Source organism: Myripristis murdjan, chromosome 1 (genome assembly GCF_902150065.1).
Source record: "Myripristis murdjan chromosome 1, fMyrMur1.1, whole genome shotgun sequence".
Taxonomy (NCBI): domain Eukaryota; kingdom Metazoa; phylum Chordata; class Actinopteri; order Holocentriformes; family Holocentridae; genus Myripristis; species Myripristis murdjan.
Window position 1 is genome coordinate 9613291 of NC_043980.1, and position 27644 is coordinate 9640934.

Consider the following 27644-nt stretch of genomic DNA (forward strand, 5'->3'; position numbering starts at 1 on the left):
GCCACCAGTATTAGACCAGTATTGTCCTGTTTGACTCCCAGTTATCAGAGTAATTAAGCGAATGTGAAAAATAAGCACTGCCAAAGAAGAGCACATGCAGTCAACATGTCCTATGTAAAAAAAAAAAAAAAAACATGTCAAGGGAAGAAATAACAACCTACATGTCATTTTCAGTGAAAATCTCCTGTAAAATATTCTCCATAGCAAACTATGAAGGTCATTTATACATTATTTTTTACAAGCAGTGGACATTTCTCTATAGGCAAGTGCCATGATGAATCTGTGCTGTGGCCCCCAGAGGCCGGTTTCAGTGCCGTGGTTATGCTTCACAGAGCAGAACTGTCATTATGGTTTACAGCCTAATAAAATACCAATTATACTGAAAATGGGAACTTCCAATATTGAAACATCCCCTGGGGATTAGGGCTCATTTCGAGAGAGAAAAAGAGGCGAGAAGCGATGAATGAGATTCAGAGGAGGAGAAGGAGAAGGAGGGGAGAGAGGGAAAAAACTATGGAGATATAAAGTGGATGACAGAGAGAAAGAAACAGGGAGAGACCAAAAACAAGACAGACAGATAGACAGATAGATAGATAGATAGATAGATAGATGGATAGATTGCTTGGCACCTCCTCTCACACAAACACTTGTCTCACTGTCATCTCCCAGAATCAGGCCAAGTTGCGGAGGACAAATGCTTTCCACTCCAGTTTTGTTTATGAAGCACGATGACTCATGAGCATCCAGCCACAGGGAGAGATGCCAGTCTCTGGCACCTGCTCCCCGTCCCGCTGTGAATATTTCTGTCGCTGATAATAAAATCAACCGAAAAGACAAATCACCTCTCTGAGGCTGCGATGATTCATGGGCGCTGAAAATAACCAATTATATTCTGAAAAGTGGCTAGTGAAAGAGAACATTAAACCTTCCACCAGCATATATCTTAGGAAACCAAATGCCAGGGGATAATGTATTGCTGTGCCAGGCTGTAATTCTGTCTCCCTCCACAAGAGGGAGCGTCACCCAGAGAACCCCTATGCAGATACATTTGGACTTTAATAGCCTCTTAATTCCAAGTAATGTATCAGACAGTTTAGTGATTTTTGTACCTGAACAAACTGTAATTAATTTAACACACATTTTAAGACTTTGATTCCAAAACATCAGTTTATTATGGAAAAAAATACATCACCTGAAATGATTCAGTCTGTAAAAGTGTAAATAATTTTGTCAGCCAAGGACTTAAGTTACCTGAGATCTCTGACCAGGTGGGCTACCAAAAATGTCCTTTTCATAGTTTAACTTGTATCTATTTTATATTGAACCTATTTATTTTTATTTCATTTTTCCTCTCTAGTGCTGTTTTCCACACTTCTTCTTTATTGCTTCCTTGTTAAGCAATGTGTAACCTCTGTTTTGAAAAGTGATACATAAATAAAGTTTATTATTTTGCTGGAATGTCTGGCCAGGCAGAGCTCCAGATAAACTTGTCCTCAAGGTTTTTTCGTCGCCCCTGGCCTTAGCCGAGGAGAGTGATGACTGTGAGGAAGATGGAGATCCCCCAGTGGCTCCTAGAGGCCCTCAGGGGCCGCTGGTGACCTGCTTGATCCAGCCGGTGAACTTGTTGATGCGGGTGTAGACGCCGTAGTAGTAGGGACGCCCGCAGCCTTTGCCCCAGCTCACAACCCCGGCCAGGAACCAGCGGCCCGACGGCTCCTGGCAAACCAGCGGGCCCCCAGAGTCACCCTGAGAGAGAGAGAGAGAGAGAGAGAGAGAGAGGCTATAAAAGGCACACAGACAAAGGACCTCAGCTACATGCCTCACTTGCAAGTAAAAAGCAGAAAAAGAACAATAACCAAACAAAGCAAGTCTGACTTTCTCTTGTTACACTGATTAGAAAAAAGACGACCAGGTCTTCACTGTCCCCCCCGCTGAGCACAACCCTCTCCCTGCCGCCCATTTCAGGCTGAAAATCTCCAGATTGTTCTCCGTTTTATAGTCGGCGTGCTCCACCCTGAGCCGGGCCCTCGGCAGTCACACGCCGCCCACCGCCTGGGCCCGCTTCTTACGGCTCAGCCAGATGGCTAATGTTGGCAGTGGCTGATATGAAGTTTATAGGAGTGTGTGTGCGTACCTTTCAGTCTGGGTGAAAACAACGGAAAGGAAAAAACGCTCCCCAAGCCCAAAAAGAGAGAGAGAGACAGACAGACAGACAGACATACAGAGAGAGACAGGCTTTTTTCGCTATATTCTGTTTTGGGGGGAAATCTGTCCCAACCCATTAGCATTAAAAAAAAACCCTCCCAGTTTATGTTGACACTCAACAGCCAGTGGTGTTCATCTGGCGCTTCATTTAATTAGTTTCTTTCTTTTTTCTTTTTTTTTTCACATAAGTGATCACCGAGAGACAAAACTATAAGCAAAACATATCATCAGTTCAATATTCTCTCCAGTCCCTAAGTGGCAAAACAGTTCAATCATGATACTAGAAGATTTATAGACTGTTGACACACGGTATGAGAGCATGAATCAATATATGCCCAAATACAGATTGTTTTGATTGTCTGTCAGACAAAATTAAAATCCCCCTCATGTCATTTATTATGCCCCTAAAAATAAACTCTGTTCATGAAAAAACAAAAAAATATAACTCTAAATCTCGCCCTCTTTAAGAATGTGCAGATCTATGAATATGCAAATAGTGACCGCCCACCGGCTCATGACTGGAGCTCTGTTCACAGAACCAGGAGGTCCCGTCCTGCGACACTGTGCCACGTCTGGAAATCTAAACATGAAACCAAACTTTTCAGCAAATCTCATGTGAAGCAGCCATTTTGAGTTGGTCTTGTTGTTTTGTTTTTTTTAGAAAACAAAACACGACAAGCCGTCCCGCACCACAAGCGGCGGTTCTTATGCTAATGACATGCAAATCACCAGCCCGTTAGGTGACGGGATTAGCTGTCGGATTTGTGACGGACCTAATCTGGCTTTTTTTTAGGGGCACGCACACCTCCGCCCTCAGCAGAGGAAGGTGAAAACATCTCTCCGGTGAAAAACCTTACACAGATACAAGTCAGTTCAGTCAAGGTCAGACATTTTATGTGACATAAATATAAGAAAAACACATTTTTGAGTGGAAGGAGGCGTTGAGGAATTAAGTGAGGGATTGAAACAGAATATAATCACTGTATGAGGATGTTCATGTGTTCTGTAGGTTTATCTACTGTGTTTTCTAGTATGTGTGTGTGTGTGTGTGTGTGTGTTTTCCCTCCTTCGTACTTGGCAGGCGTCCTTCTTTCCACTGCGATACCCGGCGCAAATCATTCTGGGAGTGACCATGTGACCGTACGTACGAACGCACGCCTCCTCGCTGACCAGGCGCACGTCCACCTGCTGGAGGACGTTACTGGCTGTGCCTGGAAAAAGGCCAGAGGTCAAAGGTCAGCCACCAGAGGCCAAGAGAGCACGCTGTCATCCTCTTTAACTGTTCACAGAATACGAAAATAATAAGAAATACTTTCAGCATGAAGCAGCAAGAAAACATCTCCTTCCCTTCTTGCTGTTACAGTCATTCTTGTTTGGCTCCTTGGAAGATTTTTTTTTTTTTTTAAATATTTTTGCAGGTGTGAAGGCTTTTCCTGCTATGATTTACTGTGGTCATTACCCATAATCATCCCCCACACTATCGCATTGCAAAAAAAAAAAAAAAAGTCTTTTAGTTTCACGTTTAATTTTGATAATCTTGTTTTTTTTCTCTTCTTAAAACAGTTGAAGAAAACTCCCACTTGATGTCAGTGCAGTTTCACTTGTTTCAGGAATTTTTCTACATAAATACATGTAAATATGTTCAAAACAGGCAGAATAAGACAAGTCAGCCCACTTGAATCATGAAAGTGACACTTGATTCTAGAAAGTCCTGGAAAAAAGTCGAATCACACTGGAAAGAAGCGGGATTATCTCATCCCGCTGGAGTGTGGAGTGTGTTTTAGAAACCACGTTCAGGTTCGGGTCGGGTTCGGTCCCGTCGGCGTTAAACTCTCATGTAAAATAAATAAGAATGATGGACGTACTGTCTGATCTGGGCAAATTCCTGCAGGGTGCTGGAGTTTACGTGATGACACTGAAGGCAACACGTAAAACAAGCAAAATCTGGGGCTCGGCTTCAGGTCAGGCTCCTATCTCAGGTCGGGCTCAAACAAAAATATGCAGCCCGATCCAAACTCTACATCCCACTGGCAGTATTTTTTTTTTGTTTTTTTTTTTTCAAATGGCTTAAGACAAAAACAAGATTTTATCACTGAATATGAAACTAAAAGCCTCATTTAGATGGATGTTTTTTTTTTGTTTTTTTTTGCAGTGTACCGCCCACACTTCCCTCTCTGGGCCAGCTCATGTCTCCTCCACCAGATCTCATGTAAAGTTTATCAGAACTCTACAAACCCCGACCCACACGCTTCCACCCACGTCCCTCCATCAGCACCAAGCCCTCTGAGGTAAACGAGTTTACCTTAAAGTGTGTGTGTGTGTGTGTTAGCTCTGATATCATAATACTATAACCAACTTTCTCCCTTACTTCCTGCCATTACCACCCACACGTCTGTTGGTATTAAAGTGGTACTAAAAAAAATACACAAATCTTTACGGCTACGCTGTTAGAGTCAAATTTAATCACCTCTTGTGAAAATAAGCACGCTCTACGATTCAGACCCTTACACTGGAAATAATTTCGCGCTCATCCTCCACAGAATGAAAAACAGGCTTAAGGTCACGACAGAGGATCCCGGCCTTTTATAAAATACGCCTTCAGGTCCAAGGCAGCAAAGAAAATGAATGCGTTAAAAACAGTGTGTTCATTTTTATTCAGCTGTAAAGTTTTGTTCCAAAGTTGTCTGTCTATGTTTGAGGCAGACTTTGTGCCCTTTGAACAATATGCAAACCAGAAGAGATGGAAACTAAAGTTCTGCAGCTTAAATGCAAAAAAAAAAAATAAATAAATAAATAAAACTCAGCTGTAGAGGAGGACCAAGGCAGGCGTTGGGTGTTGCCCTGTGCTTTTCTAAGGAAAAAACTACATAAGGGACTAAAATTATAAACTCTTGATTTAGCCATTTCGTGCGAAAGAAGTATGGTAATTTTGGAAAAACCCCAGTATTTTTGGTAATGCTGGTAAAATCCCTGCACTTTGCAAAAGTCCCGTTCCCTCGGATATATAAACATGTTTTTTTTTTTTCTCTGGTATATATTTCTGCATTTTTTCATTGGCTGTTTTTGTTTATTACACAGTTCTGAGGAAGGCAGCCGCACAGGTTTGATGTATCGCTCGGAGCAGAAAACCATTTACCACCATTAATCAAGTCACCTGACAACAAGCCCTGCAGGTGCTGCGAAGTCACTACAACATGGTTATGGCTTTTAAATTATTTTTGGTAGTAATAAGGATATCCACACACTTAGTCAGTGCAAATGTCACTTTAAAGTGTGAAATATCCCTATTTCTACTTGAATTTTCTGATCTTCCAGCACCTTCCACAATTATTTGAGCCATGTGGAGCGGTGGCATTCCTACATTATAAAATATTTTGAGTACATGAAGTATTTCCTTCACGGTTGGAGGCCGAGTTATCATCAGGAAAGAAAACAACAAAAAGAAGAAGTTAGTGAATAACATGCAGTTGGTTATGAACACACCTAGGCATCCAGGTGTAAGTCATAATCGATGAAAATATCATGTATGGACTTTGTGTGTTTGAGTCTTGAGGCCTAAAGAAACCTTTTGAAATTAATATTTTTGTGTCTCATAATTACTGTCTTTCATAAGTAGTAGTGTAGTAAACGGGATTGCTCATTATTGTGTCCTGCATATATTTGGTGTATATAAGACTATACACATATACACACATCTATAGTGCAGGTATGTAGTGTTTTTTTAAGATCTTTTTGCTGCTTTATTTGTATATTCTATAGTTTTTGTATACATTGTGATGCATTTTGTAAGCTTTGTTTTAGAAAATTACTGTATAAATAACAGAATAATTTGTTTTATTAATATTGCAAATCCACTGAGAAACTGTTTTATGCTGTAGTGGGACGACACCAACTAACCAGGTCAACTTCAATGTGCACTTGTTGTATTTAGTAAAAAAATACCATTGTGATGCAGTAACCCACAATCCACCTCACCTCCTTCGCGCAGTGCCCCCCAGCCGGTGACCCAGCAGAGCAGGCCCGGCTCCAGCTGGTGGGTGGGCGGGGGCAGGCAGACGGGCCGGGCGTGGCTGGTCAGCGGGGGCGTGGCGGGCCGGTCCAGCCTGAGCAGGGCCAGGTCGTAGTCGTGGGACTCCTCGTCGTAGTAGTGGTGCAGGTGGATGCGCCGCACTCGCACCACCTCCTCTGTGGAGCTGCTGCGGCTGAGCAGGAGTTTACTGAGGTACACCGTCCACATCGAGGGCGAGAACAGACTGCAGGAGAGAGAACGGGACCGAGGTGCTTCAGCTTCATGTTAAAGGAAAATGACACCAAATAGTCCAGTAATTTTAGGCCAAAATTGGGGTCAACCTAGGACAAATTGCAAGAGAAGTAAACTCAACTGATTTTGTATCCTCAGTTTGTCCTGAGTGAGGGGAAAAATTCCAAAGAAATCCCATTGGTGGAAAGTTTTGAAAATCACCTATTTATGACAATGAGCAGTTACTCCTTATATTCCTTATTAGCGCATATCAAATCAGATAATGTGTGATATGCATGTGTAAACAGAATAATTCAAAGAACTTGTAATTTACTTTTTTCTTGTCTTTGTGTGTGTAATCAACTTGTGAATTTTTATAGTGATATCTGAAAGTCAAATTTTTAACCCCTTTCCCCTGTGTGTTAAAAACAGTGTTTTTTGGTATTATGTAGTCATAAATAGGTGATTTTCAAAACTTTCCACCAGTGGGATTCCTTGGGACTTTTTTTCCCCTCACTCAGGACAAACTGAGGATACAAAATCAGTTGAGTTTGTTTCTCTTGCAATTTGTCCTAGGTTTTAAAAAAAGCTAAAAAAGCTATCTATTTTGAAGATCTTTTTTGGTTGTCAGACAAAAAAGGTTCTAGCTGTGTTTCCATCAACATCTTTTTATGTGCAGAGGTGTTGCATCAGAAAACGTTGATGGAAACAGCAGTATTAAAAAAAAAAATCCTCAATTTCACAAAACAGTTTTTATGCTCACTTGAGGTGGTTTTGGAGTTCATGCACTAAAGAACATGAACTACTGTTAGCATCTTCCCACATATTCCCTTAGCAAAACAAAACATGACCAATTCTGGCTGACATGAAACAATAATCACTATTTTCCCGATTGAAACAAATCCCTGAAGGCCTCCCTCTGTTTTTCTCTTGCAGATGACCGAGGCCAGGGTGTGAGCTACAGGGGAGCCAGGGGGAGTTCAGCTCCCCTTAAAATATGTTTTGAGAAATATCGGAGGGTCTCTAAAATATGAATTGACAATACGCAGGATTTTTCGATAATGTAGACATCAGAGGTGGTTGCCTTTCTCAAAATTTTATGCCCTGGCATGATATAACACATTTTTGAGCTCATATTAATAATCACCATTCTGCACAGTAGTGTTTTCTAATTTGACTGCAATACTGATGGAATCAACTGTGGTGTTATACTGTAATTAGCAAAATGCACCCGGAGAGGTGCTACCAAAGAGGAGGACTGGTTTGTGTCTGACCGAGTGAGTGCACCCTGTGGTGAAACAACAGGACGGTTCATCACACAGGTAAATTTTTGTTTTGCACCAAAGCAGCGTGGCAGAGTTTTGCACGCCGGCCAAGGCGATGGTTTTATTTCCGATTCACAACCTCTACTTCTTCTACTGTGTTTATTAAAGCCATGTGTAATACAGCCCAGCCCGATACACTGTGTTCCTGCTCTTACCGGTCGTCATAGAAACAGTGGGCAGCAGACACCACCCACTGGCTGGAGACCAGCGCCCCCCCACAGATGTGGCGGCCGCGGACCTGCAGGCTGGCCTGCCATGGCCACGCCCCCTCTGAGGCATTGCTCCCGCCCACTATCCGGCTGGAAAACTGCCGCAACCCACAGTCTGAACACACACACACACACACACACAGATACACATACACAAATATACACTCTAAGACTGTGTAGTGTAGTGTGTGTGCTTATTCTTAATTTTTTTGTCAGCTGAGTCTAAACAGTCCTCACTTCAATCTGTATTATTAAGAAAAAGGCCTCATCTTTCAAAAACCCACAAGATATGAGAACAATAATAAATAACAATAATAACATCTGCTCAAATGTTAAAACGTATTAAATATAAACTGAACTGATTCTAAAGGTCAAGTCGCACTGAGATTAAACTCGTCTTTGTCCAGAGAGCAGCATCAAGACGTAACAACATGAAGCACAACAAAGTCAAAATACAACAGAATCTCATTAAATGACACAAAACGTGAGAAACGAGGAGTGTGTGTGTCTCTTCACCGCAGTGTTTCTCGTCTGAGTCGTCGGGGCAGTCGGCAACAGAGTCACACTCCGGGTTCGGCTTCTTCAGACACGTCCCATCAGCACACACATAGGTCATGTCTGTACACTGCACTCCTACACACACACATACACACACACACTTACTGCTTAATGGAGATGAAGTTAACACCGATGAGCAGCAGGCTAAGAATTTATGAGGTCAAATAAATTATCCAGGGCGTGAAGTAATTATCTAGAGCTGGAAATCACCAGAAAAGAATAAAACATAAAGACTGGGATTCAGGTTTCTGCTTTTTTTTTTTTTTTTTTTTTTTTTTTTTTTTGCCAAAGGCATAGGAGCAAATGAAGAGTTTTGTGTGATTGTTGAGTGTATGTGTATGTGCATTTATCAGTGTGTGTGTGTGTGTGTGTGTGTGTGTGTGTGTGTGTGTGTTTGAGTGTGGGTGTTTGTGGCTCCTGTGATTTGGCAGCCTGCTCAGAAAATTGCTGTTAGAGGCTTAAAGATCACAGGACTCAAATGTGTTAGTGGGTGCATGACTGTGTGTGTGTGTGTGTGTGTGTGTGTGTGCGTGCGTGTGTGTGTGTGTGTTACCGTGAGTGCAGTTCTCCTCGTCCATAGCTTCAGGGCAGTCTGGGTGTTGGTCACACACCTTATAGTAGTCAACACACTGACTGTCCTCTGGGCACTGGTACTGTGCCACACATACTGACACACACACACACACACACACACACACACACACACACACAGATATGTATCACCACATCTTACTTACACACTGTAAGAGACATTGATGTGAACCCAAGTGCTAGATATTGTGTTTGTATCGCTGTGGATTCTTATGTGAAGGCAAAAAAATAATAATAATTATGAAAAAAAAATGAACACATATTTCTGAATATACATTTTTAGAGATGCAATTACAGATTGAATTGAAACAATAAGTAAAAAAAAAAAAAAAAAAAATTGGAAATAAGGGGGATTATCTCATCCCACTGGCAGATTTTTTCACTTGTTTTCATTTTTTTCATATTTACGTACACCTATTTAACAATAAATCCACAGCAAATGATAACTTTCTCATGAAAATCTCATTGCTTCTTCTTCTTGGTCAACAAATTATTTTGAGTGCTTTCTTTGTGATGATTTTTCTTTTTTTTTTTTTTTTTTTCCTCTTTCTGCTTAGTGCTGGTGATCCTAGCCCTGGATTAGCCTGTATTGTCTTGTCAGCCGTTGTCTTTGTGTAATGGTACCCCTGTGTGTGTCTATGTGTAATTGGTGTCCTTCTGTGTTTGAAACTTTCTTTATGCTGCCATTTTGACCAGGACTCCCTGGAAGAAGAGACATTGTGTCTCAATGGGACCTTCCTGGTAAAATAAAGGATAAATAAATAAAAGAAATGAATAAAAGAAATCCCAAACCGTAATGCATCACAGGATTTTGGACCATCTCCCCTCCTCTGCTCACGTTGTATAAAAGCTGCAGCTTCACAGCTTTCAGAGTGAAGTGGCAGCCGAGGCAGCGTTGGGCGCTCGCTCCCCAAAAATCCTGTCTCTTTGTCCTGACACACCGCGCTTTTGCCCCGGCGGCTGCAGCTCATTCATTTGAAAGGAGCCAGAACGGGTGACAGCTCAAGACGCGCATTTCACTGTGGATTATTTCATCAACTACACTGAGTAATGCACGGGGCCCTCACTGCCTAGGGCCCTGTTTTTAAACACACACACACACACACACACACACACACACACACACAGATCAATGTGTGACGTTAAAACACATAACGTAAACGCTTACCACAGTTCCTTTCATCGAGTCCGTTGGGACAGTCCTTGATCCCATCACAGGCAGAAACACACAGACCGTTCACAGTGCACAGGAACTGTCCCGGGCAAGCTGGGACACACACACACACACACACACACACTTTTTAAAAACACTCTCAGAAACATAATTCATAACATAGCACAGCGGTTCTCTATATTTTCTTGGCTTGATCATTTTGGAGATTGTGCGACGATTTATGGGACAGGGAAAAAAAAAAGACATTTCATCTGTAGAAAATGTATTAAAATGTCTTTCATAATGTTTTTTTTTTTCACGTTTTCTCCTTTCTATGGAATAATGAGAAGCTGTACGCCTCAGCACTTAATCAATGAAATAATCAGAAAATCAAAAATCATTCTTCAGCTGAACTGTTGACCGGTGAAAACCCTGTATCTCCACTGTTTGGTGATTTTCATGTTTTCAACCTTTTATTTGAGGATTGATTTGAGGATTTAAGGCAGTTCTACAACTCCTTGGGTTTATGAAACCTTCTGAAAACGAAACAGACAAACTGAGAAGTGCACAGTCATCAAGCTAAAAGCAAAACTGTTGACGAACAGAAAAAGATGACTGGTTGCTCGATGTGATCGAACAAAGATCAAGAAGAGGTCGACCCAGGCAGGAAATGTGAGAACAAGGAGGGAAATATTAAACAACCCTGACGAAGACCTTCAGTGGTCGAAACATGCTGGCTTTTTAATGATTTAGCCACCACAAAAAAGGCTTTTTAATATTTCCCTTGAGTTCTCTGTTGGTCTTTGTTGCCGGGGAGTTGGCATTGCGGTGATACAAGGTTTTCCTGGGACGGGGCGTTAAAGGGTCACAACCACGTTCCTTTATCGTTTATTTCTGTCACCTGATCAATCAATCGCCGTCTCCCACAGCCCCAACTTACGATCTGACAGGTTGAAGAGGCTGTACTGCAGCTGCAGGCCCGGCCCTGTGAGTGACACCTCTGACGTCATGACAACGGTGGTCGTCATGGCGAGGAGGAAGAGGCGCTCGCTGTACGGCTGCAGGCTCCTGGTGCCGCACAGCCTGGCCCGGCGACACACACACACACACACACACACACACACATACACACACAGAGAGAGTTATTAAAGGTCTGTGTTTTTCCTTTCGGTGTTATTTTCATTTAATTTTGCTTTCGATTCAGTTTAATTTCTGTTCGTTTCCTGTGTGGGTGTGCTTGTTTCAGTTTGGTTTTTACTGTTAAAACATGTTTAGGTAGTTTCAGCATTAGTTTTACCTTTTTTTTTTTTTTTTTTTAAGTTATTATTATTATAATTAGTTGACTCCCAGTCATGTCGGCATCCCAGTCTCAATAAATATCAGCACCGACGCCTCCTCGCTGGTTGTACTGACAAATTAAACCAAACTGACAAAGATGAAAACTGAAGACATTTTCTCTATATTTTTTATTTTATTTTAATTAATTTTGTCAGTACACAATATTCATTTTTTCTCAAGTATCACACCTAGTTTTAGTTTTTAGTTTAGTTTTAGTTAATAATCTTGCAGAGAAAATGAATTTACATTGAAAATCTGGAGTGGATCATGTGTGAATGCAGACAGACCAAATTCACTTTATCTCCTCAGTGACTCCTGAGTGCCCTTGAGCAAGGCACTTAACCCCGAACTTGTCCAAAGCACTGCTGATAAAGAGCAAGATAATCTTCCCTTATCAAAAAAAAAAAATAAAAAAAGAAAGAAAAAGAGAAAGAAAAGTTAAGAAATACAAAAAATACAAAATGAGGGTTTGTGCAGGTGCTGGAAAGCCTTGAAAATGCTTGAATCTTAATGAGGTGTTTTCAAGGTTTTAAAGGTGATTTTGAATAAAGTGCTTGAAACTGCTTAAAACTGTAATCGCTTGTTATCACTTCCACAGCAAAACACAAATGTGACACATTTTGAAACTTGAAACTTTGATGTGTTTTAAGTTACGGTAATTAGTCTCCCTTGTGTAAGGTGCTGGAAAGCTTGAAAATGCACCTGGAAAATGCTTGACAAGTGCTCGAATTTGATTTAAGAAGAGATGTGGGAACCCTGTAGAGGAGGGTTTGATGAGGCCTTGCTGTTGGAGTGGAAAACTAAATTAAAATTTAAATTAAAGTTTTAAATTAAAGTTTAAAAACTGAACACATCAGATTGTTGGTCTCAGACAGGATTCAGGCGGTGGGAAGCTACTGCCCTCTGTTGGTCACTAGATATCAGTCTCATGACATAGAGAAATATTTATCATATTTTTGTGTTGCTGTCCTTTTAACAGAATAAAAGTGTTGTCATGCACTGAGTTTTATGGATATTGGCTTTTCAAAATATGGCTCTTCATGTGCCAGTGTCCATTATCCCTGCAACCACAAAATTCCCAGTGAAAGGTTTCACTGCAAAACATAATAAAGCCATTTTGGATTTTTAAAAAAAATGTCAAAATAATAATAATAATAATAATAATAATAATAATTCTTAGTTTTTTGTGAAATTTTATCTGTGCCATTACAGCAGCAAAAGCAGGCATCTGTGATGTTAAAATGCTCGACACCATGAATAATTACTAGCGCAAAAAAGCTTGAAAAAATATTAAATTACACATCATTGTTATTTTATATTGATGCAAAATTGCAAGTTTGTAATGAAAGTCAAACCGAGAATCAGACATGCCAACACATTTTGAGAATGAGGAATCACACACTTGCTGATTTTTTAATTTAAGATTTTGTCTTTCACTTCTCTGCAAATAAAATTGTATAGTGACTTAATAGCAGATGCTGGCAATTTCTGCTGAATAAAACTGTGCACAGAAATTCTTTAAAGTCACTTCTCTTCCCGTTGTCTGTTTGTTCACCCTGCATCTAAACCCCCGTCGGGAGTGTGGTGTGTCTTTCACGCAGCATACCTGCGGCTCTGGATGATCCACTGTCCCTGGGTGCAGGCCTGGCTGTAGCTGGCTCTGCTCAGCTCGTAGCCTTCAAACTCCAGAGCCAGGCCAAACCCTTCACCGGGCAGCTGGGGACACACACACATTCAAAACCTAACCAAGCAGGCGTCCATACACACACACTCCAGCGCTGCGTGACGCGGACAAAATCAAATATGACATGATCCTTGACTGAATACATTGATATTGTTAAGATATTGTAGCAATGCCAATCAGTGCATGCATGAAATGAGACTTTTGATTAACAAGGCAAGTAATTTAACAGCTAGAGCAATTTAATAAGTTCAATAAATGCATCTCCTCACTGTGATGCAGCCATCAAAACCAGGAAAATACAAGACTTATGCCAAATCATGACATTGCAGTATCATCCTATCACAATATTTATAAAATTGTATATAAGCCAGCCCTAACTCAAACACACAGAGATCCACCAGATCCCCTGAAACAGCATTTTAGAGATTTAGTCGTCCAAAGATGGCTACCACCATGCCATTTAGACAAATCTGTTTCTAACTGGATGTATGTAAAGATGGATGGATGAACCCCTGAGTGAATGGATCCATCAGTGAGAGGAATACGTGTGTGTGTGGGTGTGGGTGAGTGTCTTACGCTGAAGCTCCAGGTGCAGTTGGTGTCGGGCGGGTAGTAGCTGGGGAAGAAGGGCGTCCTCAGCTTCCCCTGGACTCCCGGCAGCGCCTCCAGCTCTATGGTGGAGCTGCAGTCTGAGCAGGAGGACGAAAACACAGGCGGAGATACAGCATAAATAAAGTATAAATTAAATCAGTTTGAAAAGCTTGGAACTATCACTAGCAACTATTAAGCTGGAATGTGGAAGAAAATGCCAGCGTTTTGGGCAAAATGCTCATTTTCTGACTTAATCCAGACTGAGACAAGATGTATGATCCTTGCCTCTGCACGTCCATTGGTTTGGTTCCGATGGGTAGCATTTCATGTTAGCTTAGCATAAAGACTTGAAGTCTATGGGAGTCGTTAGCCTGGCTCTGTAAAAGTGGGGAAGAAAAACTTTACCGCAACTCTGACGCTGCCTTATTTACAAAGTGCGTCATGTGTAGTTGAAATATATGTCGTGGAATTTAAAAAGTCGTAAGTCAGATGGTGGAACTGTACCCGCTGAACTCATTTATCTTTCTGCCTATTGCAGTGATCTGCACACCGCTGAAGAAAATATCTTCTCCTAAAACAACTCCTGTTTGTTTTTTTTCCTTAAATCAAATTCCAAGATGTGTTTTTCACATACATATGACACATTGTATAAATAAGCCAGCTTTGGAGTTGCTGTAAAGTTTATTTTTTCCACTTTGACAGAGCTAGGCTAATGACTCCCATAGACTTCAAGTCTTTATGCTAAGCTAACATGAAATGCTACCCAGGAACAGAGGATAAAATGGTATCGGTCTCAGTCTAGATTAAAACATTGGAGTATTCCTTTAATACAACTTAATGTAATATAGTGAAGTGAAATTAATCGGTGTGAAATGAGATGTTTCATTGGATTGGGTTTTAACTGTAGAAACATTTACCGGAGACAGAGCAAAAATAATCTCATTGGTTGAATTAAACTTCAATGGGCGGAGCCAAAGAACCACATTTTTGCAGAGCTGAGGTTGGTTAACTGGTGAGAAGCTAACAGGCAAACTGGTAAGGCCTAAAAATAAATTCTAGTCTGAATAGAAATTAAAATTATGAATGACAAAGACTTCTAACATGATTATCACATCCATGGTGTTGAAAGACCAGCAGCTGGCAAAAGAGCTCATCTAGATATAGTCCAGGCTGTGGCTAGTTTGAAGTTGGAAAGTTAAAAAGAAGGTTAAGTGGAAGATTATCTGTCTAAACTGGGAAAGAAAGTAGTGCCGGCTTTTAGTAGTTGCAAAATTAATATATTATGTCACTCTCTGTATGCTGTAAGTATTTTTGAGCTGATGAAAGCACGAGTCAAGCTTCCTGCAGAGCCGACGGCGATGGTCTTACTCTGGCTGTCCCAGGCCTGCGCAGACAGAGAGAAGGGGTCTTTGTAGTTGTACAGACCCTGTTTCCAAACCACCGTCATCCACTCTCCTGACGACAGGACACGCACCTCGCGCTCGTGTCTGCTGCAGCCGTACACCCTGAAAAACATCTCCTTCTTAATCAGCAGTCTCACACTCTGTTTAATCTCATTTTTCGTAATAAAACAGGTGACAGAAATCTGCCAGTGGGGTGAGATAACAATCCCACTTGTTTCCAGTGCAGCTTCATTTGTTTATTCACACATATTAAAAAACACCTTAAAATATTCAAAATACAACTAGCAGGGAAATGTGAAGGGAGAACTGCCTGAAAACCCTCAAGGGGCTTGAAAAGGCAGCAGATTACTGGAAATAATTTTGGCACTTAACACAAGTCATATGTGTCATACCAATATTTTTTGAAACAGGTCACAAAAAAGAAAACAAATGAAAACATGATATAGTAGCACTTTAACAGCAAGGCACCCCATAAATAGCCATCTGTTACACAAGTACAATGAATTATGTCATTAATTCAAGACACACACACACACACACACACACACACACACACACACACACACAGACACACACATGAAACAAGGCAGAATAAAGCAGATCAGCCCACGAAGATGAAGAGACACTTGATTTGAGAAAAATCTGGAAACAAGCTGATTAGCAATGGAAACAAGTGGGATAATCTCATCCCACTGACAGATGATTTTTACCTTGTTTGAATATATAAAAAAAAGAAAATCTTAAGGGTGAATATGAGTTTAAATCACTTGATGAGATGGATTTTTTTTTTTTTTTTGCTTTTGGACTACATCCGCACAGCCCGAGCTGTCAGTGTGGGTGAAACTCACGAGGTGATGAGGTGGCTGTCAGAGGGGGTGAGGGCGTCGTACACCACCAGCCGGTCCCGGCACTCCGGCAGCAGCCACTCCATGTGGAGCTCCAGCTGGGAGCCGGCGGGGGCCTGGAGGTGCCACAGGCAGGAGGAGCGCCGCGTGTCCGGGCCCCGGAGAGCCATGGGGCTGCTGGACGCCACCTTCTGGTAGCGGTAGCAGTCTAGGAAAAAAACAAAAACAAACTAAGAACAGTTAGGGCTGAATTGTTGAATTGTATGAGTTGTGTTGTTTTGATTGCAAATTATTCAAGAATTAAAGTACTATATTGTTTAACATGACACACCATGAGTGTGTGTGGCAAAGTCATGGCATGAGTATGAGTTTGCTGTTTATAGGTTATCATGAAAAAGTGCTGATTTTATTTTAAGAAAAGAAAAAAATGTTATCTAGAAAGCAAGCATATATTTAGTTAAAAAAAAACATCTGAAGGTCTCGACAGGTAATGATATTCTCCAACAATTTCTACTTAAATGCAAGAAATTGTTGAAATGGTTACCACAGTCTAGCACAAGCATAATGCACAATTTGTGATCACAAAGCTGTGCATTTTTTATTTTTTCATCGCTGTTAGTAGCACAGAGTTTCTGATGATTAATTTTCAGGCAGATTGATGTGCTTCATGCTGATCAGAGATGAATCCAAATCAGAGTAAGATTAAAATGATGGGAAAACCATGTAAGGATGACGAGTGATACCGAACGAGGCGGTCAAGAGCTCTATAACTTTGGGATCAGTTTCTGTGGGGAACAAAACAAACAGAAGTGAGGTTACAAAAGACAAACAAATTAAAAGTAGACACTTGTGATTGTCCCTTCTTTCTTTCTGGTCTCCCCTCTTTTTCTCTTTTCCCCCTCACACTCACTTTCTCTCCCGCTCACACACACGGTCTCTCTACGTATTTGTCTCTTTCAGTGTTTTTACACGTCCTGTCTCTCACCGGTGACAGAGAGCGAGGGGAGCAGGACGACGTATCCACCGTAGCTGGCCGTGTCCTCGCCCGCCCCGTGGGGCTGCAGGCCGTCCTGCAGGCTCCCGCTGACCCTCTCCACCGTCACCCGGCCAGCGTGGCTGCTGGGGACGGACATCAGGATCCAGAAGTGGGCAACAACACTGCCCTCCCTGTGGAAACATGGAGCGGACAACTCTGAATGCACTGGGTGTTTTTCACTGGATTTATGTCTGGCAACCCTTACCAAAAAGAAGTAAACTTCTAGTTTACCTTTCCAAGTATACTTAAGTGGAGTTTGAGTATACTTTATCAAGTATACTTTCCTTACCAAGTATACTTGTATTTATGTACTAGTAGTGTACTTACATATGTACTAGTTAGTATACTTACAAAGTATACTTATACTAAAAGTACCCTGATTTGGCCCATTTTTGAGTATACTCAATTCCTGTACTTGAGTTGTACTTCTTTTACTTAAAGTAAACCATTTGTATACTCAATGTACTTGAAATATACTTTACTTATACTTGAATTAAACTGTTTTCATATTGCATAAGGATGCAAAATTTGTTCTCTGCGTTTGACCCATCCCCTGAGGGAGTGGTGGGCAGCAGCGGTGCCATGCTTGGGAATTATTTCGTGATCTAACCCCCCAATACCGAGTGCCAAGCAGGGAGGCAATGGGCAGAGTCTTTGGTATGACCCGGCTGGGGATTGAACCCCCAACCTCCCAGTCTCAGGGCGTACACACTACCACTAGGCTACTGAGTTGGCATAGCCTTACTTGAATCAAATAGCTGAGTGGAGAGGTATCTGAAAAGTATACTTACCTAAGTATTAGTTCACAGAAAGTATACTTAATTCATAAAAAGTATACTCATAATTATACTTGAGTATACTACTTTTTGGTAAGGTAGTACACTACAGGTTCACTCCCTGTGTATGTGTTATGGCAACTACCTCAAAGCAGCCAATGTGTAAAATAGCTTTACAACAAGCCCGCTAATACAGTAAATAACACTCCATGTTGCAAGCAGGTACAACATTTTTATATACTTGTACTAATTTTTAACTACTATTGGATAATATACTTAAACTTAAAGTATATCAAGTATGTTATACTTGGAGTATACTTAAACTTTGTCTGTGTACTTGTCAATATAAACTAAGTATACTTTTGTTAAGTATATTCCTGATCGTACATTCAAAGTAATCTGAAAAGTATACTTACCTAAGTATTAGTTCACAGAAAGTATACTTAGTTCATAAAAAGTATACTTATAAGTATACTTGAGTATACTCCTTTTTGGTAAGGGAATCAAGTCAAAATAGTCAGAAGTGACTGGTTAAAGGGACAGTAAACTGAAATAGGTATTTTCTCACTGAAATGTTTTTTTGGTCATCATGACATGGAGATCCATCAGCTGATTTCTCCCATCAACAAATAATTGGTTTTATTCCTCCCATCCTGAGTTGATTGACACCTCAGTTTCAACTGTTATCATCCGCTCTCACTGCAGTGCAAGCTGGGAAATAATTGCTGACACATTACTGCATCGGCAAATACACTCCTGATCAAAATTTTAAGAGCAGTTGAGAAATTGCAAGAATTTACATTTTGCACTGTTGGATCTTAAGAAGGTTCTAAGTAGAGCTTCAAAATGCAAAAAGAAGAAATGGGAGTGAGAAAAAAAAAATTGAGTAAGCAATTTATTGCAAACAACCATTAAACTGAAACAGGCTGTTCATCAGCTGATCAAAAGTTTAAGACCACAGACTTTAAACCCCAAATCTTGGCAAAAATGTGGATTCAGTGTCATTTCCTGTCAGGTATCCACACTGTCATGACCTCCTGATGGCAAAGGCAAAAAAGCTTTCTCTCTTTGAACGCGGTCGGATTGTTGAGCTGCATAAGCAAGGCCCAACAACAAGGCCTCTCGCAGCGTGCCATTGCTGCTGAGGTTGGACGCAGTAAGACAGTCATTTTTAACTTCCTAAAAGATCCTGAGGGTTATGGAACAAAAAAGTCAAGTGGTAGACCCAAAAAAATTTCACCGGCCCTGAGCCGGAGGATCCAATTGGCTGTCCGTCAAGACACGGGACGATCCTCGGCCCAAATTAAGCTTGTCACTGGTGCCAACTGCAGTCCCATAACCATCAGATGGCATCTGCGAGAGAAGCGTTTTAAGAACAAAAACATCTTCAAAGGCCTCGTCTCCTTCAACGGCACAAAATTGCACGAAAGCACCAAACATGGGACATTGAAAAGTGGAAGAAAGTTTTATTCTCTGATGAGAAAAAATTTAACTTTGACGGTCCTGATGGCTTCCCACGTTACTGGCATGACAAGGAGATCCCACCTGAGATGTTTTCTACACGGCACAGGGGAGTGGGCGCCATCATGATCTGGGGGGCTTTTTCCTTCAATGGAACAATGGAGCTTCAGGTTGTGCAGAGGCGTCAAACGGCAGCTGGCTATGTGGAGATGTTGCAGGGGGCATCCCTCATGACTGAAGGCCATCGTAAATTCTTGCAATTTTTCAACTGGTCTTAAAATTTTGATCAGGAGTGTATTTACCCTCCTCTTGTGATTTTATTGCCGATAGTTTTAACCAGGGGTGGACTGGCCATCGGGCACACCGGGCATTTGCCCGGTGGGCCGATGTGCTAAGTGGGCCGACAGTCCCCCGACACCTTTTTTTTATTTTATTTTATTTTTATTTTTATTATTATTATTGAAATAGCTGACCGTAAGATCAGTAGATCAGCGGCCCGATTGACACTGGGCTGGCCCAATCACATTGCTAAACAAACCCTTTTGCGTAGTTTGGTCCCGCCTGCATAATGATTTCGGCAAATAAAGTCATTGCAAGAGTTTGTTTACTCAGCACCGGGCCGGCCCCTGAGACACGCTGCTCTGCGGCCCATTGGTTATTTTTCTTCACTGACACGGGGCTGGCCCAATCAGATCACGAGCCTGTGGCTCGGTGCGCCGGTGTGCAGTGCAACGCGGGTTGAACGTTATCTCATAGGATCTACTGAGATGGAGAGAAAACGCAAAAGTGGCGCAGAGAAACTGCGAGAAAAAAAGCGGCTGTCAATTTTCAAACCGATCGGACTTTTTCGCTTTTTCGTAATTTATCAACATGAATGAAGAACAAGCACAAACAATGCCAGAGAAACACAATTCCCAATGGTAGAGCGGATAGTGCCCCCGTCTGCCATGCAGGAGAGCTTTGGTTCGATTCCCCACCCGGACAAAAGGTGGGTTTTACTTTATTACCTCACTTTGTTGTTAACCATTACAGTGAAGTGATTCTTATCATTCTGCCTGTCACTGGCTAGATGACACACACAGTGGCATTTAGGGGTTCTGTAATTTTCATTTCTGTACTCTTTTTGTGAATTTGTAACCCAGGTGCTAAATTATTATTATTATTATTATTATTATTATTATTATTATTATTTTGCCTTGTTTTGTTTTGGGTTTTGTTGTTGTTGTTGTTGTTGTTGTTGTTGTTGTTTTGCCTTTTTTAATGCCTTGTTCTAACTTTATGGGGAGATATATATACCAATCGAATCAGATTCAGATTTAAAGGATTTGTGTGGTATACTTTGTTTGTCACCATGACCTTCCTATGTGCAGTTTGGGCTCATTCTCCATTCATGCTGACAGGCACCTGCACTTACTGATCTGAAATAGATGCCCAAAAGGTGTTGGCCAGTTGTGGCCTGTTCAATAGAATAAAAAAGTTCAATTCCTATTCATCTATTGTATTTTATTGTTCCACTATAGTACTATAGGCCAGTATGATTGGGGCAGCCAAGTAATTTGACATATTTGAACAATTTTTTAAAAAGTAACGTAATAGTTACTTTTCCTGGTAATTAATTACTTTTTAGTAGAAGTAACTAGTAACTATAATTAATTACTTTTTCAAAGTAACGTGCCCAACACTGCTGATGACAGCTAACTAATTGCATGGCATTATGGCTTTAAAGAGTTGCACAGTTGTTATACACATTTAAGAGAGCAAAAAGACCGGAAAGGTGTGCGTTATCGAATGTGGTGGGCCGGTCTGGTCCAAAATGCCCGGGCCGATTTTTTGTCCCAGTCCGCCCCTGGTTTTAACAGTAAACTAAGATCTACTATGGGGTGTCTATCTAGCCGACTATGGAGGAAGAATGAATTAATCGTCAATTATCAAATTTTCTGTGAACAGCTGGTTATTTTATGGTTGTGATTGTTTGTTTGTTTTTTCTTTTACTATGTGAAATACTTTGTATTACATGTATTTGTATGAAAGGTGCTATATAGATAAAGTCTGATTGATTGATTGATTGATTGATTGATTGATTGATTAATAGTGATTGCTGTAGCTCTTTCAGTTCCTAAAAGCAGGATATTTTCATTTTGCTGTACAGCTGGTCGGTCTCACCAGGGTCCAGACAATATTGTTACCCTACAAAGGGAAGTAAAGCCCAAACAGCCCTGCTAGAATGTATTAATGTAAAAAAAAAAATGCTGCCCTTAAAAACCTAAAAAAAAAAAAAAAAAGAAAAAAAAAAAAAAGAAATAAATAAAAAATATGTTTTTAACTGGGTTTACTAACCCTATATTTTGTGTTAAAGCTACATGAAGCAAGACTTTGTTGTTGCTGATGCTGGCTCCTTTCACCAGTGTAGCAATATAACAATTTAAACAATATAAACAATATAGTGTCAAATGTAATGTCCTGTATTAGTGAAGGTGCCAGTTATGTAACTATACAAGTTAATAAGATTATTGGTGTATGTAAAGTATACATGACGTGTAATGTATAGTAGACAGTAGTATCCCATCCCTACTAACTGAGATGTCATAGATTTACCGTATTTGGTAAAACTATTATTATTGCTGTTGTTGGTTTCTTTTTTGTTTTTGCCACACAGGATGTGACAAATAAAAAGAGCAAATTACTAAACTGTCTACGTCCAGAGAAAGCTGAACTTCTCAGAAAGAGCTTTAGTCAGAGGAGTGCGAAGTCACTCTGCGTGATCAAACAGTTTCCTTTCTCTGCCTTTTGGAGCCGTCATCGTCTGGCACTACGGTGCAGTCACAGCCCGTTTGTGTTACTCAGCAGGCAGTAAAAGTGAGTAGGAGCATAAACAGCATAAACCAACCAAAGTTTCCTTCGGTTTGTTGATGCTCTCACTGCCCGAGTAGAGGCAAACCAGGGCTTGTAAATGAAAGTCACATGGAGTCACATAAACAGCCTGTTAAGAGTTTTTGGGGAGAGTTTGATGGAGGGGGAGTCAGCGCCGATCCACAGCCGGTCACTGTAGTTTTAGCTGAGCATGTTGAACTTTCAGTCGTTCAGCATCTGTTAGTCCACACTGCAGTTTCCTTCACTCAGGCTCTCGAGGCAGGAGAAACTACTGACTGTCAAATGTCAAATGTCAAATGTCAACAGCAATGCCCTGATATCAATAACGCCTTGAATTTTGGGGTGTTTCCCGTGTTCCTGTAGTTCCCCTGCTCTCGCCTACCCCTCTCGACTCTGCTGTTGTTGGAATATTACATGATGTTTTTAAGTTCATGACAATCGAGTTACGCACCCGAAAGCAAAGACCGTGGTGGAGCTGAAGTATCGAGAAAGAGCCGAGTCCCTCATGATCTTCTTCACCTGAGACACAGAGAATTAAGAAAACCACCCATATACATCTGAGTATTTCATCGCATCATGCATGACAAAATTCATGATATCTGGTATATTTCTGCATTTGACTCAGATCTGATGAGGGTTGACTAGATGAGACAAGACTGAAACTGTACAGACTTAGATCTGAGCAGGATGAACCACAGTTGGTAATTTTCCACAAATCTATTTAGGATAAAATAAAAAAAAATAAAAAATGTATTGCCTAACATTTTGTTAACATTTTGTTGTTACATATGTTAATATAAATGTAAGCTTTGTCTATTTATTGTGTCTTTTATATATTTTGTATGTACTGTCTTGTTTTTATCTGGACCATTGAGTCTGTAATAAAGTTTATTATTATTATTATTATTGTTATTGTTATTATTATTATTATTATTATTGTTGTTGTTGTTGTTGTTGTTATTATTATTATTATTATTATTATTATTATTATTATATTACCGGTGATATACAAATGTATGAACCAAAACTAGACTGTATGTATGTACAGAAAAATACACACTTTATTTTAAACTTTAACACTGACAACATGTGTGAGTGGTTGTGATATAACTAATTGAGCTGAGGTTTTAGATGGGGAAATTATGGAATTAACATTTTTTTCTATTCTATTCTATTCTATTCCATTCTATTCTTTTCTATTCTGTTATGTTTTATTTTGTCTAGTTGTCAAGCTGAGTTTGATGTAGTTTAGTTTAGTGTTTCCTACTCTTGTCAAAGCTTATCTAGTCAACTCTTTTCTACTCTAGCGTCCACAGGTTTACATTGCATTATTCAATAAAATCAATACTTTTTTGGCTTCTGGAGTAGGGGAGAGTGGGGTAATTTGTGCCAAGGGGCTGTTATCTAGAAAACTATAGAAGAAGTTGGTCATGTGACCACATATTTTTGAAGAGGCATCCATTTCGCTCATCCTGCAAAGAAGGGATACACATGGCTTGAGAGGTAAGCACATTTAAGTTCAAAAAACATTTTTTTGCCCTCCAAAGTAAAATTTCTATGATCAAGGTTTTTTGATTGCTGTGTTTGAACAATTATAGAAAACTTTGAAAACAGTTCACACGGGTTTTAGTACTTTAGTAAGCTACACTATGAGTCTATACAGTTAGCATGATGTGAGCTCAAAACAGCTGGGGGATGCATTTTTTTCAAAATGGTGGGCTTGGGGTAATTTGTGCCAAAGGGCCTTGGGGTAATTTGTGCCAGTGGCACAACTTGTGATTATATACTATATATTACTTTCTTGTATTTTATTGTTATTGTACATTATTTTCTTACCTTTGATCACTAAAACTATTCAGATTCAGATGAAGATAATTTGCAGGTGCTCATTTTGGACTTTTTATTTTGTTCTGGGTATGTGTTCATGTGGCGCTAGGCCTCGTTATAGAAAAGTGGCCTGTGATCTTGTTAAAATAATAAATAAATGTTAAATAAATAATTTTGTATTGAATTTGTTTTGCTTTTATACAGCATTATCATTTGTGAGATTAAAATGATCTGTTTTACTTCAATTATCAATGGCACAATTTACCCCAGTGTATTCTCTCTAATGGCACAATTTACCCCACACCGGGGGCAAGTTGTGCCACAAAACCACTTTTTTTTCAAAAGCTATATTTCTCAAAGAGTTTATATAAGATCCAAAGTGATTGTTCCCAGGGATGCACAACATCCTAAACAAATGTGCATATTTTAGTTGGAGGCATTACTGTAATCCCCTTGCTTTAAAGGCACTTTAAGTAAAAATTGGCACTATTTACCCCACTCTCCCCTATTTGTCATTTGTCTTTGTTTCTAACATTTTAGAGAAAAAATGATTAATCTGTCAACAATGGAAATAATTACCAATTCTTGCGGTCCTATGCGAGTGTGTAAAGAGTTTGTCACCATCAGAGATATTTTTTTGTACTGTATTCCATTAGTTTTTGGTGAGAACGCAGGGATATTTTGCTCTAATCTTACGTCATCTACTGTTTTTCAGCTCAGCTCCGTTCTGTCTTTGGTGAGTGGCTGAGATCAGTAAACAGAAAAAACAACAACAAACAAATTAATGAATTCATATTTCTGTCTGACCATGTTCTGCACTCCGTCGGCTTCTGTCCTGAACGCCGGGCTGCCGTGAGAGGCCAAGCCGTCAGAGAAGTTCCTGTTGAGGATGGACAGGTAGGCTGTGAACTGCTGCTGCACGCGAGGCTCCAACACCCACACCTTGTACTCTGGAAGAGAGAGACACTCATCATCCTCACGTCATTCCTCACATGGTGCTGCTCGGTGTTTGTCGTGTGTGAGAGACAGAGGAGCTCCGTCTCACCCAGGAAGTACCACGCCAGTGCGGCTCCCCCAGCGAGGAGGAGGATGATGACGGTGACGAGGGTGGCCATGAGGCACTTGCAGGTTCTAGTCCTTCTGGCAGGAGGAACCACAGGTTGTGTTCTTACGCCTGCCTGTGGGGGACAGACAATTTCTCGTCAATTTCAAAAAAAGTTTGTGTAAGTGTATCTGAAAAAAATAAAGGTTTAAGGTCAGGTGGGTTTACCCTCTTCTACATCCCTGTGATTATAAGGAGATCAAAGGGCAAACCCAAATGTTCTTTTCCCGTGTGTAAATTAATGCTGCTTCTGGCTTAATGTGTCATAGGCTGGTTTTACACTTGTCTTTTCAAAGCGACTTTGTGCAATAATATTTTCCTCAGTGCAGCATATTTATTTATTGTTTCTTTTACTTGCTGTATATTTATTGTTTTTCACTTAATGTTTTGTTTTAGTTATTTCTCTTTTTTATTCTTTCTATTGAAAGGTCCTGTAAATGGAGGCGCACACAATTTTGTTATGCTTTTTGGTGTAATGACACTAAAGATTTCTGATTCTGATTCAGATAGATAGATAGATAGATAGATAGATAGATTTACTTAATTGATCCCAAACTGGGAAATTCTCATGTTACAGCAGCATCAGTAGAAACATAAAATAATGTTAAATAGAATAGATACAATCATGCCAGGATGCATCAGATGTCAAGTCTGTTTGCTCTAAGACCGAGTCTTGCTCACACGCACGCCTGAGTTTGGCCTGAGTTTGGATCTCAGTGAGGTTTGGACACCATCTGGGCACAATCCAGACAATTTATCAGCTCATATATACCCGATCACTAACCAATCACATTTTAGTGTCAAGTCCAGACACACATATACAGACATAGCTGAGCTCTGATCAGGCTAGTGATCACAAAAATCACATTAAAAGTACAAGTGTAACCACGGCCTTAGATTTCCCTCAATTAACAATAATAATAATAATAATAAAACTTTATTTGTATAGCACCTTTCATACAAGAATTACAGCTCAAAGTGCTTCACAATAAAAAGAAGAACATTTGAAAACACATTAAATAAAACATTAAAAAGAATAAAACACAGCCCAGGGTGGAATTAAAAAGAAAAGGCTAAAAAAATGAAATAAAATTTGAAATAAAACAAAAGATGCAAATAAAACAATAAAAGACAACAGTGTGGAATAAAATAGGAGCTAGTTAAAGGCTAGAGTGAAAAGGTGGGTCTTTAATCTTCTTTTAAAGATATCTAGTGAGCTGGCTTCCCTGATGTCCCCAATTTTTTTAAATGTGTTTTCTTCTGATAATGAAGAAAATTCTCTATCAGTGATGACAAAATCTCCCTAAGATGGGCTGAACATCATTTCCCTTGAAAAAGCTCTTTTTTTTTATTGTGCAAACAACATGTCCAAATGTGTTGTGACATGCTGTCAAAGTAACTTAAGAGTGTCTCCTGCTGTTGATCACCATGTGTTGTGTCACACAGCCTTGAAGAGCTGCTAACCATTGAAGGAATCCATTAGTCTGGGTTTCATGCTGGTCTGAAGGCTGTTTCAGAGAGTTTTCCACTTTGGGACAAATAAACTGCAGATCAAACACTGAAAAAATTATTGGCATAAAAACGGTTAAACTTAGAGATATTCAATATTGGCACAAAATACTGTTTATAAGTGACCTCAATACTTCAGTCCAAAAATGATTCCTAGTGGGCATGTGTGTCCTAGGAGAAATATCAGCCTATTTAATGTGAGCATTTAGACTGTATACCAAAGCCCAAAAATACTGACCTAAAATGAAAACAAGTGGTACAGTTTATGTATGTATGAGATGAAATAAGGTCCTGTGTTTCAAAAGTGTTTACTTAAGGCTCTCCCTATAGTGCAACTCACTTTAAATAGCTCAGCCATGGGAACCTGGTCCATAGAGGATAGGAAGAGCTGATACTCATGTTTTTTAAGCTATTTTCTTAAAAGTTAAAGGGTTATGTTTAGCCTTCAGTGCAGTACACTTGGCCGGATATACATTTTTGGGCTGTGCCCTTTTACACAGAGATTTTCTAAGGCTAGTCCTTTTTTAATTATTGGAGCCAGCAGAGTCCAGTTTCTTGGTGTATATCTGGATATTTCTGTGTCAGTGAATGCAACTTTTCATCAAGCACAGATTTCATACACCAGTTTAACAAGTGCCTTAATTAGGCAACATGTAAGAAAAAAAAAATTGTTACGAATAGGTTTATGTAAAAGATAAAGATTATACCTCTGTTGCAGCTGAGTTTGAAATAGTTATTCGTCAGCTATGTATGATGTATTTATGCATGAACACTACTGACCCCATTGTCCACCGGAGCTGTGATGACCCCCAGGTCACATGAATGCGCCTTGTCAGAGCCGTGCCCGAGCGCCATGGCATCACTGCGAATCCCTTACTGCTCCTTGAGAAACCATCTCACTGTGCGGGGGGCTCGTCGAT

General features: G+C 40.2%; 1 protein-coding gene across 1 annotated transcript; it reads right to left on the reverse strand.

Annotated features, from left to right (window-relative positions):
• Window positions 1-1581: 1581 nt before the first annotated feature.
• On the reverse strand, window positions 1582-27579 carry tmprss6 (transmembrane serine protease 6). The gene is made up of 18 exons (XM_030058634.1): window positions 27501-27579; window positions 25159-25287; window positions 24921-25063; window positions 22738-22805; window positions 17128-17309; window positions 16886-16927; window positions 16146-16350; window positions 15263-15399; window positions 13880-13992; window positions 13226-13335; window positions 11222-11364; window positions 10297-10395; window positions 9091-9204; window positions 8496-8612; window positions 7926-8094; window positions 6181-6458; window positions 3280-3416; window positions 1582-1746 (listed from the first exon to the last, which is right to left on the reverse strand). The coding sequence occupies exons 1-18, from the start codon at window positions 27577-27579 to the stop codon at window positions 1582-1584; spliced, it is 2430 nt and encodes an 809-aa protein (XP_029914494.1).
• Between the last annotated feature and the right edge of the window lie 65 nt (window positions 27580-27644).

Coding starts and splice junctions, on each gene's coding strand:
- tmprss6 (XM_030058634.1), bottom strand. CDS start 27,579: ATGGCGCTCGGGCACGGCTCTGACAAGGCGCATTCATGTGACCTGGGG. Junction 10,396..11,221: donor CCTCTTCAACCTGTCAGATC/GTAAGTTGGGGC, acceptor TGTGTGTCCCAG/CTTGCCCGGGACAGTTCCTG. Junction 1,747..3,279: donor GAAAGAAGGACGCCTGCCAA/GTACGAAGGAGG, acceptor TCTCTCTCTCAG/GGTGACTCTGGGGGCCCGCT.